Source organism: Saccopteryx bilineata, chromosome 8 (genome assembly GCF_036850765.1).
Source record: "Saccopteryx bilineata isolate mSacBil1 chromosome 8, mSacBil1_pri_phased_curated, whole genome shotgun sequence".
In the NCBI taxonomy this organism is placed as follows: Eukaryota; Metazoa; Chordata; class Mammalia; order Chiroptera; family Emballonuridae; genus Saccopteryx; species Saccopteryx bilineata.
Window position 1 is genome coordinate 59,142,277 of NC_089497.1, and position 17,937 is coordinate 59,160,213.

Genomic DNA, 17,937 nt, shown 5'->3' on the forward strand with positions numbered 1-17,937 from the left:
GGATCGATTTCTGTTCAGGGCACACAGGAAAAGCAACCACCTGCTTCTCCACTCCTCCCCCTTTGGCTTCTCTCTCTCTCCCTCTCTCTCTCTCTCTCTCTCTCTCTCTCTCCCTCTCCCACAGCCATGGCTCGAGTGGAGCAAGTTGGCCCTGGGCGCCAAGGATGGCTCCATGGCCTCACCTGAGGCGCTTAAATAGCTCAGTTGCAGAGCAGTGGAGCTACAGCCCCAGATGGGCAGAGCATCGCCCAGTAGGGGGCTTGCTGGGTGGATCATGGTTGGGGTGCATGTGGGAGTCTGTCACTCTGCCTCTTTGCTTCTCACTTAAGGAAAAAAAAGGATAATTCTGAAGGCCTCTGTTGAATGTATATTTCTGTACAATAACAAGGGACTGCTTTATTGATCTTTAAGAATTATTTAAGATCACAGTCATTAAAAACATCAGGATTTATCAGAAGGATTTCAATGATAGCAGAGCTTTTTATAATGAAATAATATTAAGTAGTAATTGCTTTATAGCTTTATATGTATCTCTTTTCAAAGGTGGGGCAGCAAGGGAAACCATCGTTATAAAATAGAACTGTTTTTATATTAATGAAAATGTGATTTTAAAAGAAGTAATTGACATTAAACACAATGTTCTAATTGTGACCTAACAATATTTTCATAATGTTTTATGTTTTGAAAGGTAATATTTATGGTAGTAATGATATTTTTACACTGCTTTCTTCCAAATATGATCAGGTAGCTAAGTTGTTAAGAATCATGGTACTAAAGGATAGTTTGGGATAGAAAATGAGGGTTTTCATATTAAATATTAAAAATATTTTCTCTTTCTGAATAGTCTAGTTATTCTTAATGCATTAGGTACTTTGTGTTATCCAGAAATTTAAGTTATTTTAAAAATATATCCATACACAAGAGAATAAAGTATATAAAATAAAGTAAATTATATTAATAACTTAAAAATCTAATTTTTAAAAAGTTTCTAAATAGCAATTGAAAGCTGACTTTTTTTATATGATTTTTTTTCCCATTTGTTTGTGTTCAGAAGTCAGTTGCTCTTATTTTTTCATGTTTATGTACTGTGCTTTAAAAACTTGTTAAGAACAAGCAGGCTTTAATCTACTAGGGTGTTCTTCTTCCTTATTTCCTTAGGAGTCAGTGGATCGTTGGGGGAAGTGCTGCTTGTCCTGGGTCCTGGGCTGTAGAAAGAAGATACCAAAAGCAAAGTACATGTACCTGGCTCAGGAGCTCTTGGTTGATCCGGAATGGCCACCAAAGCCTCAAACAACAACAGAAGCTAAAGCTTTAGTTAGGGAGAATGGGTCGTGTCAGATCATCACCATCACGTAGCAGTGCTTCAGTCTCAGTGTGCTGGAGCAGGGCTGCACAGAATGTAACCCGAGGACTTTTGGTCCTGGGGGTCAGAATGGCGTCACTTCAGTTTATGTCCCTTACGAATATAGTAGCTGAGTTGAGAGGTTTTTTAAAAAAAAATAAAACAAACAAACAAAATAGATTGGCCTGCCAGTTAAATTAATAATTAATATGTAAAGTCGTTTAGTAATTCTGAATGTTATATATATTTTCACAATTTTCTTAATTATTACCCTCAGTAACACTCTTTATATAGGGTACAGAATAAAGTTGGTCACTGGTAGGTTTTAGACTAGTTTACACCTTAAAATTTATTTTCACAACCCCTCTTACAAGAAGTTCCCATTTTCATTTGATTCCAACATTTCTTCCAAAGAATTGTATTATATATACATACACCAGATTCCTTTGATAGCTTAGAGTTAGGAGTGAATTTTATGGTGTTGCTTATAGAACAACTCAGGTAATTTCCATTTATGGTTTTATATTTTCTGTACAAATTGCCTGGGTTTTATCCTTCTAATCGGCAAGGTGCTTCACTGCTTTCTTGAGATGACCCTCAAAACTATTAAGTGTATCTTGTGCTTTGTCTGGTGTCAGTAGTATAATTTGCTTCAGTTAAATGTTGTGAAAACCTTTTTCAATAGGAAAATAGTTCAATTCTTTTGGCAATAGTTGTGGAGCTATCTTTCTAATATCTCTTCATACCTGTTTTCTCATGTTTTATATTTTTTAAAATGTCTTTTTATTTTCTACTTTTTTAATTACCTAAAGAGATTGGATAATAATGAGTTTATTTGTTTTTAGTTTTTTGAGTTAGACTTTTGCCTTGTAAAATTTTAAAGATTTGATGTATAGCTATCCAATCAATAAGGGTTAAAAAATGAGTGGTTTTGAACGACTGCTATTTTTCAAAGCAGTATGAACTTGGTGAGAGTTTGTTTTATGCCATTAGGTGGCACCAGAGGTCAGAGCTTGCCCATTTTGGATAGGATGACAAATGAACATATTTTGTTTGTCAAACTCTCTGGGAGGAAAGATAAATGGAAATAGAATTAAAAGAGTAGACATTCACTGAACCAAAAGAAATGTGGATAATATTTTTCACTTTTCTGTTTTGCCTAGTTAATGTTAAAATTCTAAACAAAATTAAAGTGACTTAAAAAATGCCTTTATAGGTAAGATCCAGCAGTTTGACAAAGCCCAGTTATGATAAACAAGGAAACATACTGCTGTAAAATGGACACTAAACTAGGTGACATTATCCTTTGTTCTTCCTTGACCAGTAGCATGCGTGTACTTTCCACCTCTAGCTAATCATATACTTACCGACTTATCCAGTGTTACCCAGAACTGTAGTAGAATCAAATGGTTCTCGTTTTTATGGTGCAGAGATATGAATGATGTTTGGTAACTAGAAAAATGTAAGTTACACTCAGGATCACTGTTATTGCTGTTGCCACTGATGATTTTTACAAAAATATAATCAAAGTTTTCCATCAAAAAATATAATATATTAATACACATTAGATGATAAGAACAAGTGTTCCATAAATGATTCTATGAAGCTATGCATCTTAGACCTCTTGAGCTGTGAATTAGCACTGTTTTCTATAGTTAATTATTCTCTTGTTTTATAATTTCCACCTTCATTTTCAACATGTACAAGTGTTATTATTCAATGATACTCCAGAATTGTAAATCTTATTCTTTGATTTAAATACTGAAGCATATAACTAAAGTAATTGCTAAGTAGCAGCTTAAAAACTCAATTATGAGAAGTGTGTTTTAACATCTTTAAGAGCATGATCATAAAGAGCTATATTTTTTACACCCTCCCTTTTTTTAATATTTAGATTTTATAAGGGTTTGATATCTCATCTGTCAATATTGCTTTCAAAGGAATAAGGTAAGGCTTTTAGGTAGGTGGAAAAGCATTTGTAGGAAATTAGATTTGAACATAGAATAAGTGGATTGTTCAAGTTGTAATTGATGGTCTCCGTCAATTTGAAGAATGTCTGTGAACACAGGTGTGGTCCTACTCAGTGCCATAGATAAGACTCTTCTCTCTGTAGGTCACCATTACATAGTAATTTTGATTCTGATTTTCACATTAAATTATTTGAGTGTATACAAACCTAAAATTTAAAATTTGTACATATATTATTTTGGTGTATTAAGATGAATAAATATTGCCGATTTAAATTTTATTTATGCACATACTTAAGGACAGAAATGTCTGGGAAAGTAATTGTTAAATAATGATATGTAACTTTTTAACTTTTTAAATAAATAACAAGATTTTTAATGTATGTCTCCCTCAGGGTTGTTTAAAGTTCTTTTTTTTCCTCCCTCAAATATAAATAGTGGTAACTATGTTTTATATCTTCTAGCACCAACTGCTGTAAAGCAATGCTGCAAATAATGCTTGAATGAAAGTGGCTAAGCCAACAACAAAATAAATACTTTTTATATTAGTTTTATAATCCTTGCATTCGAAAGCTTTCCAAATTGCACTTGCATTTAGACAAAACTGTTGGAGTTTTTACTGTATTTATTTTGTTTCTCCTGTTTATGAAAATACTGCACAGTTTCAAAGGCATGATAAAAAACCAGTGTTTATGTATTCTGTTTCTAAAACGGCTAAACATACAATATTCAGAGAAGAGCAAAATTCAAACTTTAAAAAACATTCTAAGATTTCTTGCATGTAATTTTGCATAATCTGAAATAGGTTTTTGTATATTTATGGTGGGAGGTGGTGGGGAACTTTTAACAAGATATGGGATGTTAATTTTTGTACAGTCTGTGGGTATTTACACCTATTTTTAATGTATTAAAATTTGGTAATCATGTGCACATTAAATTAATAAAATAGTTAACTTCCTGTTATGATTTGTTAATTCCCTAAGACTTTGGAATTTTTTTAAGAAACTTTATATGTCAGAAATGATACTACATCTTTATATTTTTAAAATTGTATTGCTGCTCAAGAACGGTACCCTGCTGTCAAAGAGGCATACATTCATAACTAGACATTCGACACTGTAAATAGCCTTAGGAAAATTCTTTGATTGAAGCTATTCAAAATAAAAAAGTAAATAAAGTAGCATTTCTTTTTCTGTGTCTTTATACATTTGTTGGCTTTTTGGTTGTATGAATACTGCCTACTTTTGATTTATTTTCCTGCTTAATACTTGCCTAAATCCTCCCCCCCACACACACACTTTGGATTTTTGAAGGAAATAAATGTAGCATTCCATATAACATTATGTCTGTGACCATCCGTGGAAACCTATCAGTCAGATACAATGTGGAGCCAAGTGTTAAGCCAATGTGAGGGAAATGGTGAATTGTAAGACTGGGGAGTAAAGTCTATTGGTGGTTGGAAGATCAAACCCCAAAACTAATACCATTAAGATGTAAATTTGAAGTGAAGTGGCATCCACGAGTGCAAAGGAGCCCTCCAAGGAGAGGAGCTGTGGAACTAATTTCTGGTCATGGAAGGCCCAGAGAAGGCAAATTTGTGTTAACTTTTGTGCTTGGGTAGGTGTTTCCTGGTACAGCAGATTCTGTGGGAGGCATATGTTCTCTGCTGGGGGCCGTGTGACTGCCTGCGATGTGATGGATTTGGGTGGCACGAAGGCTTACTTTAAGCCCAACTTCCATGCACTGGTTTATATAGCAAATGATCATGTCCCCACAGCCTACTGGTGGGGGCACAGTCCTTCCTGTCTCTCCTTCCTCTTACCCCTACTTTACTGCCAGTTGCTTTATTCTGAGTATATTTCAGGGAAGGACAGGAGTTCTAGGAGTTTGAATGAGACTCCCTGTTCATAGTTGGGGTTGTGGTTACTCTGCAGCTACAGAGATCCTTGCTGTGTCCTGGCCTCTGAGTCTCCCTGGTGAAGGAAGAAAAGCATATCATCCAGGTAGAGACCTGCTTTTCAATTGCCAAAGCCCTTAGGCCAGGGTCCTGTGACTTCCTCAGAAGCCATTTAGGACAGCAGATTTCTGACCTGTTGGATAGATCCCAGCTCCAAAGGACTTCAACACTAGACCGGTCAACCTCATTGCTCAAAACAATTCAGTGTCTTGTTCGTTTGCTCAGTGGATGGACTCAAAGTGTTCCTTCAGTGTCTGCAACTTCTGTACCCAGTTTTCCCTCCTTGGGCAATTAGACTGTCCTGCTCTCTTCAAAGAACAAACCTTTCAGATTGGAGGTCTCCTTGGGGAAATAGGCTGAAGGAGCTTCACCAGAATTTGACTCCCAAGTCTTACTCATTATTCCACAGTACTTCTTCCCAGTCTCTTACCATATTTGCTACCTGGCAGTTTCATGGGCAAAGGGGCTTCCACTTGGTGTGCCTGTGCAAGACTCACTGTGTCACCAAGGTGTCTGTTCTGGGCTCTGGAGTTCCTTTCCTTGATTAAAGCTGAAAGTTGAATGTCCCACAGAAGCTGGCAGAGGCAGTAGTTTAGGACTTCGTGACTTACAAGGGGAGTTCAGTCAGTTCAGCGTTATTGGGCTTTAACTACCAGACATCTGGCTACATCAAAGGCTGTTTGGGTTTCAGTACTTTTTTCTACACCTGCAGATGTCATGGACTGGGGAATTCTCAACCAGGATAAAATAATTTAAGAACCACTTCTTTACCACTGCACTCAGTGATTCCAGAGGTCAATTCTTCCTCAAATCAAGCATTGACTTTTCTCCAGAATATTTTAGTACCTTTATACTTATGTTTTTTTCTTTTTCTTTTTTCTTCTTTTCCAAGTAAGAGAAGGGGATATAGAGAGACTCTTGCATGTGCCCCGACCAGGATCCAGTTGGTAACCCCTGTCTGGGGCCGATGCTCTGCCCATCTGGGGCCATGCTCACAACTGAGCTTTTTTTAGCGCCTAAGGCAGAGGCTCCAGAGCCATCCTCAGTGCCTGGAGCTGATGCACTCCAACCAATGAAGCCATGGCTGCAGGAGAAGAAGAGTGAGAGAAAGAAGGGGAGAGGGAGGGGTAAAGCAGATGATCACTTCTGTGTGCCCTGAATGAGATTGAACCTGGGACATTCACACGCTGGGCCGATGCTCTACCACTGAACCAACCGGCCAAGACCATGTTTTTTCTTCAGTGATGCTATTTCCCTTCCAAATCACTATTTTTTTGCATTAAAATTTTAAAAATAATATAAGTGTGTTTAATAAAAATTTAAACCTCATAGAAAGGTATGTAAGGAAGTCTACCTATTCCCTGGTTTCTACCTCAAAAGGTAAACACTAAAGTTTCTTTGGTATATCATTGCAAAAAAATATGGATATATTCTTATGTAAAGACTTTTTTTTAAATGCTACACATGTAGAATCCCATTGTAGATGTGACACTGCCCTTGTTTTCTGTCATTCTTTGTATCTTAGAAAGGATGTCAGCACTTAGAGCTCAACTTCATTCACTTTAAAGTCTGCGAGGCAACCCATTGCACGGATATTCTATAATTTAAGCTTGTTCCTTGTTGATGGTCATTTAGGTGTTTATTTTTCTGTTACAACCCTAAAATAAGTGTTTTGTGCACATAGGTCAAAGAGCATATCCATGAGATGTATTTTTTGATCAGTGGAGAGGATAATGTATATTTTAAATTTGGCCAATACTACTAAATTTTCCTTTAAAAATTTGTCTCGATTTATCCCACCAATGTATGAAAATGTCTATTTCTTCACACTTTACAAAACACTATATTTTTAGACTTAAAAAATTAAAAGGTTATTTCGGTGTGGTACTGGTGCAGGGATTATCAAGTAGCCCAGTAAAAGACCACAGAATTGTGAGATGTTGGTCTATGAGAGTGCTGACATTGTAGCTCTGGGGGAATAAGGGATTTATATAAATAGGACTAAGCTGGTTATCCTAATGGAAAAGTAAAATAAAATTGGACTCTACTCATATCATAGACAAAAATCAATTCTAGACAGATGAAAGACCTAAAAGCAAAAGACAAAACTACACAGCTTAATAAGGCTTTATAGGAAAATGTTTTTCTGATTCAGGAGGAAAGGGGGATTTATTTTAATAGACACAAAAATCACAAATTATAAAAGATTGGTAACTTTGCCTACATTAAGAGATATCAAAAGACCTCAAAAAGAAGGTGAAAAGGCAAACCACAAACTAAATATTTGTAACGTATAATCAGCAAAGGATTAGTACCTACCAGGGGTCCCCAAACTTTTTACACAGGGGGCCAGTTCACTGTCCCTCAGACCATTGGAGGGCTGCCACATACAGTGCTCCTCTCACTGAACACCAATGAAAGAGGTGCCCCTTCTGGAAGTGTGTCTGGGGGCCGGATAAATGGCCTCAGGGGGCCGCATGTGGCCCGTGGGCCGTAGTTTGGGGATGCCTGACCTAGACTATATAAAGAATGCCTATAATTCAGTTTTTTAAAAAGACATGAGCGTACATATTTTGCATATAGACAAATGGGCAGAAGAAAAACTCAGAAGTTAAAGAAGTGCTTCTTAAAATACGAGATGTTCAAGTTCATTATTAAGGAAATAAAAAACCACACTAACAATTCATATTAATTTCAAAAATTAAATTTAGAAAATCCCAATTTAGGCAGAAGTATGAGGTACAGGGATTGTTATACAGTGTAGATGGCATCACATATTGGTACAACTGCTTTGGAAATCAGTTCGACATTCCTAAGTCAAATTGTACAGGTGAACACCCTTCAACCAACCCAGTAATGCATAATTGAACATATTTAAGAATGTTCTTAGCCCGATTGTTCCTAAAAAGAAACTGAGTGGAGCATTTGAGAATAGTCTTAGCCTTACCATTCATCCAAGGAGGAGGGAGAAACTAGATGAGAGAACTGGAGCAATGTGGCATGAAAAGTAAGACCCAGGCCTGACCTGTGGTGGCACAGTGGATAAAGCGTCCACCTGGAAATGCTGAGGTCGCCGGTTCGAAACCCTGGGCTTGCCTGGTCAAGGCACATATGGGAGTTGATGCTTCTAGTTCCTCCCCACCTTCTTTCTCTCTGTCTCTCCCTCTCCTCTCTAAAATGAATAAATAAATAAAAATTAAAAAAAAAAAAGACCCAAAGGAAAGCATGGGCCACCTGGGGGTGAGGCTGCTGCGCTGATCTAACCGTGCCAACTTCTCTAGCAACTCAGAGTTATATTGTGCCATCTACGGAGAAAACTCCCTCCTGCTCTTATCATTCAGCCTGGACAGTTGGCTTTAGGTCATATATGGTCTCTTTCAGTTTGAAAATACTTGTCATTAAAAGACAGAATGTGCCCTCTGAGATAGGGCCCTCTCCATGATGTTTATTCTATTAAAGTCTTTATCCTGAGGATGCAAGGATTCCACCCTTTTCCTTTGGAAAGTGCCGAATCACAGGCAAGGCTCCAAGTCTTTCAGTTGCTTTGGGGTGCAGCACCATTTCAGGTAAGGCCAACTATTTAAAAAATTAAGATGGGCAACTGGAGGGCTCGTTTAGTCTGTGTGTGCATAAGAAATAAAATTTAGTTACAAGCAACGACTTGTGTTAAAATTACACTTGAGAAACATTGTTTTGGTAGATTATTATTACTCTGTATATATTTCACAGAGAACTCAATGCCATGAGTATTTTTAACTGAGTATCTTAGAAATGATAGCTTCTTATTTTATGGCTCAATTCAGATATACTACACTCAAATTGTGGCTCTGTGACTCTGGTTAAGTTACTTAAACTTTCCATGCCTTAGTTTCTTCATTCTTTGGGGATAATAATAGTGTCTACCTCATAGGGCTAGGTAAGGATTAAATTAATTGATTCAAATAAAGGGCTGGGAACAATGTATAGCATAAAGTGGTTAGTATTAGTACCTACTTTTTTCAGTGTGGTGTGGCTAACAGGGCGGTTACTATTATGGGGCTGTTCATCGTTTCAGTAGAGTAGTTGGTGTTGCAGATATGGCAAGGCTGTGATAAAAGGAATCAGGTGGTGGTTGTCACTGTTGTTTTAACAGACTCTGCTCTTTCCTTCATGACTTGGTTACAGCCACCCCTGGGTAAGGTATAAAGTCGAGGGCAGAGCTATTTTCATAATGGGAACTGCTCTATGATAGCTGGAGCTTGAATATGAGAATGACTATTTAATGAGTTCTATGTAAAGATTTTAAAGTATATATTGGCTTTTCTATAGCTCGAAACGCTTTGATTTCAATGTTTTATACCGAGAGCAGAAAATCAGTAAAGCAAAAGAATGAGACTTCATTGTGTAGAATGAATGTCTTTTCATGACCCAGGAAAATCTGTACGCCTAAGAGAAGCGGGAGACTTGGTTGTATCTGGATTACATGGAAAGTCAGTGATAATTCTGGCGAAAGAATCATGACTCCGCAAAATCAAATTCCCGGAGTTACAAGATCGATTTTGAACATTTGCCCTTGTGTATTGTCCACAGGTTTCAGACATGCTGAAGAGTACCCTACTGTGTGCGCTGTTCGCGCTCCTGCGCGCGCAGGCTTTCCCCTGCCCACCCGCCTGCAAGTGTGCCTTCCGAGACGCAGCGCAGTGCTCCGGGGGCGACGTGGCGCGCATCGCCGCGCTCGGCCTGCCCACCAATCTCACGCACATCATGCTTTTCCGAATGGGCCAGGGCACCTTGCAGAATCACAGTTTCAGTGGTATGACCGTCCTGCAGCGCCTGAGGCTGTCAGACAGCTACGTTTCCGCCATCGCCCCCGGCACCTTCAATGACCTGATAAGACTAAAAACCCTGAGGTTGTCTCGCAACAGGATCACTCATCTTCCAGGCGCGCTCTTGGATAAGATGGTTCTTCTGGAACAGTTGTTTCTGGACCACAATGAACTAAAGCGCATTGACCAAAACATGTTTCAGAAACTGGTTAACCTCCAAGATCTCATTTTGAACGACAATCAACTGGTTTTCCTTCCTGCTAGCCTCTTTACACATCTGGGGAACCTGAGGAGATTGGATTTGTCGGGAAACAATTTGACTCACCTGCCCAAGGGATTGCTTGGGGCACAAGCTAAGCTCGAGAGTCTCCTGCTCCACTCGAACCAGCTCGTCTCTCTGGACGCGGGGCTGCTGAGCAGCCTGCGCAGCCTGGTGGGGCTGCAGCTCCACAGAAACCGCATCCGCTCCATTGCTCCCGGGGCCTTCGACAGGCTCGGCAACCTGAGCACTTTGACTCTTTCCAGAAACCAGCTCGAGTTCCTGCCCTCTGCACTCTTTCTGCATTCGCACAATTTGACCTTATTGACGCTGTTCGAGAACCCGCTGGAAGAGCTGCCGGAGGTGCTTTTCGGGGAAATGGGCCTGCAGGAGCTGTGGCTGAACGGCACCCAGCTGCGCACCCTGCCCACGGCCGTGTTCCGCAACCTGAGCCGCTTGCGGGCGCTAGGGGTGACCCTGAGCCCGCGTCTGAGCGCGCTCCCGGAAGGCGCCTTCCGGGGCCTCGGCGAGCTCCGGGTGCTCGCGCTGCACGCCAACAGCCTGGCCTCGCTCCCCGGCGGCCTGCTGCGCGGCCTCCGCCAGCTGCGCCACGTGTCGCTGAGCCGCAACCGGCTGCGGGCCCTGCCCCGCGCGCTCTTCAGCGACCTCCGCAGCCTGGAGGCCGTCCAGCTCGACCACAACCAGCTGGAAACCCTGTCTGGTGACGTGTTCGGGGCTCTGCCCCGGCTGGCGCAGGTCCTGCTGGGGCACAATCCCTGGCGCTGCGACTGTGACCTGCGGCCGTTCTTGGCGTGGCTGCGACAGCACCCGGGCCTCGTGGGCCGAGCCGAGCCCCCGCAGTGCCGCGGCCCAGAGCAGCACGCCGGCCTGCCGCTCCAGACCCTGCAGGAACGTGATCTGGGGTGCCCGGGAACCGGGGGCCCGCCTCCCCACTCTGCTGCCCCCACCCCGCCGACCCTGCTAGCAGGCCGCGGTTCCCCGGCCTTGGTGCCTAACAGCTCAGAACCTTGGGCGTGGGCCCAGCCGGTGGCCGAGGGCGAGCGTCCAGACCACAGCTTGTTCTGGGGGCTTTATCTACTGCTTTTAGTCATTCAGGCCGTAATAACCGGGGTCATTGTGTGTGCTATGATTAAACTCGGCCGGCTCTTTCGAAAATTAATCAGAGAGAGAGTTCTTGTTTGAGTACATGGAAACACCTTGCAATTAATTAAAACGTGACCAGAGTATTGTTAGATGTGGCTCTGGGAGAATCCACAAAGGCTGCTGCAGTCTTCCTTTCTCTTCTCTTTGACTCCCTCCCCTCTCCTTCTACCCCACCTCTCTGTCTCCTCCTCCCCCCTCCCCTTTCTCAGAATAACCTTTCCATCTGTAAATTGTGACTGCTAGCTTTGCTTTGTCCTCCCTTTCACTGCATGGTCCTGGGGAGTGGATTGTGTTGACCTCATCCTTGTGCCCCCTTGTGCCGAGTGGAGAGAGGGGTCCTTCCAAGTTTGCTGAGGACGGGTGCAGATGAGCCAGCCAACTCCAGGCCAGGGCCTGGCTTCTGCATATAGTAGGTATGTGGCAAATGTGCAATAAATGAATAAAATGAATATACACAATCCAAGTAATGGTGACATTTCCTTGGGGAAAGGATGGATTTTTCTCTTCTAGTTCTTTCCCTTGTCCTATTTTCTCTCTCACACTTTTTGTATCTCTGTGGGCTATTTGGGAGAATGCTGGACCTGGTTCATTCAGCGCTGATTTTCCGAGTAGGCCTACTCTGAGGTAGGCTGAGAGATCAAAGAACACAGGGCCTTCTGTCCTGGAGCTCAGCACCCAGTGACAGATGCCAGGACAGGGTGGTCAGGGCTGAGTACCAAGGAGCAGGAAGAGGGGCCATGTGGAGAGTGGGTGGAGCAGAGATTTGAGAGAGAAGTGGGAGCTTGCCAGGAAGTCTAAGTGTGTGTGTATGTGTGTGTGTGTGCGCACGTGCGCTCACATGTTGAGGATGGGACATTGATTCAGAGTCCCTGTGTGACTCACAAGACTGCAAAGACTTCTGAAACTACTAAGAGAGAGAAGTATGTCATGGACTCTCCGTCGGTTTACCTTTTCTGGAACTAAATTCCACCTTATTTCACAAGCATTTATGAAGCGCCCAACTTGTGACAGGTGTTCATGAATGTAATGACAGGCTCGGTTTCTATTTTATTATACTTGAATCACGTTCTCATTTATTGTTGCAATTGAAAGCAGTAAAACCCTTGTTGCTTTCAATGGATGTCTGTGCTTGTGAACAGCAGCAGTTAAAACATGGGCTGGAGAGTTGACTATGGTGGGTTCAAATCCCAGCTCCACCACTTACTAACTACATAGGCCTTTGGCATGTAAATTCTCTAAACCTGGGTTTCCTCATTCCTGAAAAGGGATAAAGAAGACCTGCTTCGTGGAGTTGTGAGAGTTGGAGGCAATAAAGCATGTGATGACAGCCCAGTGCCCTGCGAGCAGTAAATGCTCAAATGCTAGCTCTTATTAAAGGGCAAGCAATTACCTGTTGTACTGTTGTCGTGACTTCTAAAGAAGAGTTCTGAGCTGCTCTTTATTCTCTGTGTATATTAAAGGTGAGAACAAACTTTCTCAAACTTAAGGTTACATTCAAACTAGTTTGTCTTTTACACGTAGGTGGAGTGGGACCGGTGTAGTTATGATCTGTGCTCAGTGTAGAGCAATGGATCCTCTGAACAACACCAAATGGACGTGGAGCAGGAATTGCTGGGTTTCTGGCATTTGTAGGTACACTCCTCCTTCAAGGTCAAGTTCAAATGTCTCCTCCTGGTAAAGCCTTTTCTGATTGCCCAGTAAGACTACAGTGTTTCCTGCTGTATGCATCCCTTGAAGGCTGTCGGGCATGAGGCACGCTTCCTACCCCTGTTCCTGGTCACCCTTCACTCTATAGTGTGTGTATACGTTCATGTGCCTCCTTGTCTCATTTATTTCCACTGCTCCAAATCTGGCAACTACGTACAGCATAAAACCCAGGCTGTTTTGATGGACTGTGGACTATAGTCCTAACCACTATCCTCCCAGGCCAGCTACCTAACTCTTTAAGCCTCCATCTCCTTACCTGTAGAGTGAGGATAACAAGGGTCCTTACCATAGTTGCAAGGATGGAATAAAATAATCCAGGCCAAATATTAAGTCAATGGCTGGGGCTTATGGGGATCAATGGAAGTTGGCTATTATTATGATTAGCTCTTTTGAACACGCTATGTTTTAACAGGTCTCATTGCCCTTGCTGGTGTTCATTCATTCAGCAAATATTTGTTGAGTATCTCCTCTGTACTGTCCCCTCTTCTGAGTGGAGGGGTAGAGCAGAGGTTAAAACAAAGTACTGTACACACTTCCATTGGATTTACATTTTGATGTCCTTTTCCAATGAAAACACCTTCTCCAAACTCCTAATTGTTATCTTTAAACAGAAAAGTAAGGACAATTGTGGACACCTCATCCTGCTTTATACAATTTTTATACTTTGCTCTATTTGCTTTAGATATATTTAAAATTAAATTTTTTTATTCACTTTATGTATATATAGAGAAGATAGAGAGAGAAAGGGAGGGGGCAGGAGCAGGCAGCCTCAACTCCTGTATGTGCCTTGACCGGGCAAGCACAGGGTTTCAAACTAGGGACTTTGGCGTTTCAGGTTGACACTCTATCTGCTGTACCACAAGTGGTCAGGCTAAAATTGTTGTATTTACTGATTTTTTAACGAGAAAGGAAGAGTGAGAGAGACAGACACACACAGAGAGATACATTGACTTGTTGTTCTCTTAATCATGCTGTCACTGGTTGATTCTTGTATGTGTCCTGACTGGGGATCAAACCCACGACCTCAGCATGTTGGAATGATGCTTTAACCAACTGAGCTACCTAGCCAGGGCCCTTCACACACACACACACACACACACACACACACACACACACACACACACAACAGAAGGAAATACGACAGATAAAGTTGATGGCTCTTGTACATTTCTCTTTCCTGTTCTCATTGCTCCCCTTCTCTCCTTAGAGGTAACCTAGGTAATAAACTTGGTGCTTCACTTCCCAGGTGTGTTTTTATACTAAGTGTGTCTACAACTCTGAACAAGCTAAAATAATGCTTTGCCTGTTTTCAAATTTTATTTAAATGATTCTACTCTGCACATAGCATTTATCACTATTTTTTTTCTGGGCTAACATATATATATATATTTTTAATTATTTTTATTTTTTATTTTTTACAGAGTCAGAATGAGTCAGAGAGAGGGATAGACAGGGACAGACAGACAGGAATGGAGAGATGAGAAGCATCAATCATCAGTCTTTCATTGCGCCTTGTAACACCTTAGTCCAGGGGTCCCCAAACTACAGCCCCCGGGCCACATGCGGCCCCCTGAGGCCATTTATCCGGCCCCCACCGCACTTCCGGAAGGGGCACCTCTTTCATTGGTGGTCAGTGAGAGGAGCATAGTTCCCATTGAAATACTGGTCAGTTTGTTGATTTAAATTTACTTGTTCTTTATTTTAAATGTTATATTTGTTCCCGTTTTGTTTTTTTACTTTAAAATAAGATATGTGCAGTGTGCATAGGAGTTTGTTCATAGTTTTTTTTATAGTCCGGCCCTCCAATGGTCTGAGGGACAGTGAACTGGCCCCCTGTGTAAAAAGTTTGGGGACCCCTGCCTTAGTTGTTCATTGATTGCTCTCTCATATGTGCCTTGACCGTGGGCCTTCAGCAGACTGAGTAATCCCTTGCTAGAGCCAGTGACCTTGGGTTCAAGCTGGTGGGCTCTTGCTCAAACCAGATGAGCCCACGCTCAAGCTGGCGACCTCGGCGTCTCGAACTTGGGTCCTCTGCATCCCAGTCCGACGCTCTATCCACTGCGCCACCACCTGGTCAGGCTGGGCTAACATATTTTTGAGATTTTTCCATATGAAGCATTTGACTCTAGTTCATTCACTTTAATAGCTGCATGCTAGTCTATTGAATGGATATAGCATGATTTTTCTATTCCCTTGTTAATGGACATTTATTCCCAGTGTTGTTTTTTCCTTTTTCTTCCCCATTACTCTCCGTCCTCCCCAACTCTTAATGTCATAATCTGATAGGTATGAAATGGTAACTAATTGTTGTTTTATCTTTTATTCCCTGATAACTAGTGAAGTTAAATTTATTTTTAAATGCTTGTTAAACATTCAGATTTCTTCTTTTAGGAATTATTTGTGCATAATGGGGCATTATGTCCTTTTTCTTTTGATTTGTAGAAATTCTCTACATATCCTGGACACTAATTTTCTGTAAATTATGTGTTTTGCAACTACCTTTTTTCAGTTTGTGGCTTCTTATTTTACATTATTTATACTGTCTTTTATGAAACAGAAGCTTTAATTTTAATCTAGTCAAATTTAGCAATATAACTTTATGGTTTGGGTTTTTTTAAAAAAAATCTTGTTTAAAAAAGTCTTCCTACTCTAAAGCAGTGGTGGGATTCAAATAGTTTAACAACCAGTTCTCTGCTCTAATGACCATTTTAAGTATAAAAAAAGATATACTGAGCAGTAGTTTATTATTTCATGCATTTAATAGTTAAATAAAAACAATAAAAGAGGTATACAAAACTGGATTATGTTATAATAGTTTTAAAATATTAATTAAAAATATTAAGCCCTGGCCGGTTGGCTCAGCGGTAGAGCGTCGGCCTAGCGTGCGGAGGACCCGGGTTCGATTCCCGGCCAGGGCACACAGGAGAAGCGCCCATTTGCTTCTCCACCCCTCCGCCGCGCTTTCCTCTCTGTCTCTCTCTTTCCCTCCCGCAGCCAAGGCTCCATTGGAGCAAAGATGGCCCAGGTGCTGGGCATGGCTCTGTGGCCTCTGCCTCAGGCGCTAGAGAGGCGCTGGTCGCAACATGGCGACACCCCGGAGGGGCAGAGCATCGCCCCCTGGTGGGCGTGCCGGGTGGATCCCGGTCGGGCGCATGCAGGAGTCTGTCTGACTGTCTCTCCCCGTTTCCAGCTTCAGAAAAATGAAAAAAAAAAAATTAAATAACACCTGACAAGAAATAATAAAATTGTTATTAAAGGTATTTCTATGTTGCTTCTTTTTTTTTTGAGAGAGAGAGACAGAGAGAGAAACAGGAAGTAAGAGAGATGAGAAGCATCAATTCTTCTTTGCAGCACATTAACTGTTCTTTGATTGTTTTCTCATATGTGCCTTGACCGGAGGGCTACAGCAGAGCAAGTGATCCCTTGCTCAAGCCAGCAACCGTGGTGTCATGTCTCTGATCTCATGCTCAGCGACCCGGTGCTCAAGCTGGTGAGCCATGCGCAAGCCGGCAACCTCAGGGTTTTGAACGTGGGTCCTCTGCATCCCAGGCGAATGCTCTATCCACTGCGCCAGCACCTGGTCAGGCTCTATATTGCTTCTTGATTGGCATCCTCATTTGCAATTTTCATTGCCTTTATCTTAACATTATCAGCTGTGTGATTTATTCTTAACCATCTTTTCACTATAGGAGTAGGATCCCATTCCTTTCGAGGTAGGCCAATTAAACTAATAGTCACTGATTTTATATATTAGAAACAGATGACTTCTCTGAACATATGTTCATCTTTGAAAAACCCCTTTCTACTTTTGCTGAACTTACAGCAATTCTTCTGACAATAATTTTAGCTCTTTAAACACTTTCAGGAATTGCATAGTTCTGGAAATTTTTTAAACTGTTTTTCACGAAATCTTGGTAATCATTAATATCAATTTGGTAATTTAAAATGTCATTAAATACTAGCAATTGTTCTTCAGTTGCTTCCCATGGAACTATACTGCTCACGAAAATCAGGGGATATTTCAAAATGAATATGAAATGATAAAATATCCCTTAATTTTTATGAGCAGTATAGTACTTCTATATTCCAGTAATCTGGCTTCAAAAAATTGAGAAATGATAATTTATTACTATCTTGAAATTGGCTACAACTTGCTTTTAAATATTTATGATTCATTAGTCTCTTTTTCAAATTTGTTACGATGTTTTCTGAAAGTCTTTCCCAAGGAAGCCCAACAAATCAATGATTTTCTACAAATTTTATATTTTGGTAGGTTTCTGAAGTAATTAATTCATCAACCTTTTTTTCATATGAACCCTTTTCCTTTCCTAGCATTTGAAATGCTTTAATAGATCTTATCACGAGTTTTCCAGCCTTTATTATGTCTACATTTCTTACTTTGCAGTGCATTTGAAAGAAAAGAAATTTTGTTTAAAATATCAATCATCAATGTCAAATCAGTTATAAAAAACATATTTTCAAGACAGGAGCCATACCTAAGTACTTTTTAATTGAATAAAAACAGTGATGCGGCACCGGATAAGTGTGTCGTGCAGCTGGGGTTGACCTTAAACTATAGGCACCCTGCCATGGTCCCCAAATGCTACCAATCTTTAAGATTTCAATTCCAAGTTGCTCGGATATTTTGGTAAGTTCAATTTGGTTCTTATTAGATTGATGAAAAATAGTATATATCTTATCAATAAATATTTTTAAGATTACTTGCCTTCTTTTCT

At 41.0% G+C, this 17,937-nt stretch overlaps 2 protein-coding genes across 5 annotated transcripts in view; both read left to right on the forward strand.

The window, feature by feature from the left end:
• Window positions 1–4,492, forward strand: part of ATP13A3 (ATPase 13A3) — an 89,634-nt gene extending 85,142 nt beyond the window's left edge. For all 4 annotated transcript variants that reach the window (XM_066241761.1, XM_066241763.1, XM_066241762.1 and 1 more), the window contains one exon: window positions 1,159–4,492. In XM_066241761.1, coding sequence (XP_066097858.1) covers window positions 1,159–1,356 — 198 coding nt within the window. In that variant the 3' untranslated portion in view covers window positions 1,357–4,492. The remainder of the gene's footprint in view (window positions 1–1,158) is intronic.
• A 5,349-nt stretch (window positions 4,493–9,841) lies between these two features.
• Window positions 9,842–11,934, forward strand: GP5 (glycoprotein V platelet). The gene has a single exon (XM_066241216.1). It carries the CDS (start codon window positions 9,845–9,847, stop codon window positions 11,531–11,533), a length of 1,689 nt encoding a protein of 562 aa, XP_066097313.1. The 5' UTR covers window positions 9,842–9,844; the 3' UTR covers window positions 11,534–11,934.
• Window positions 11,935–17,937: the final 6,003 nt, after the last annotated feature.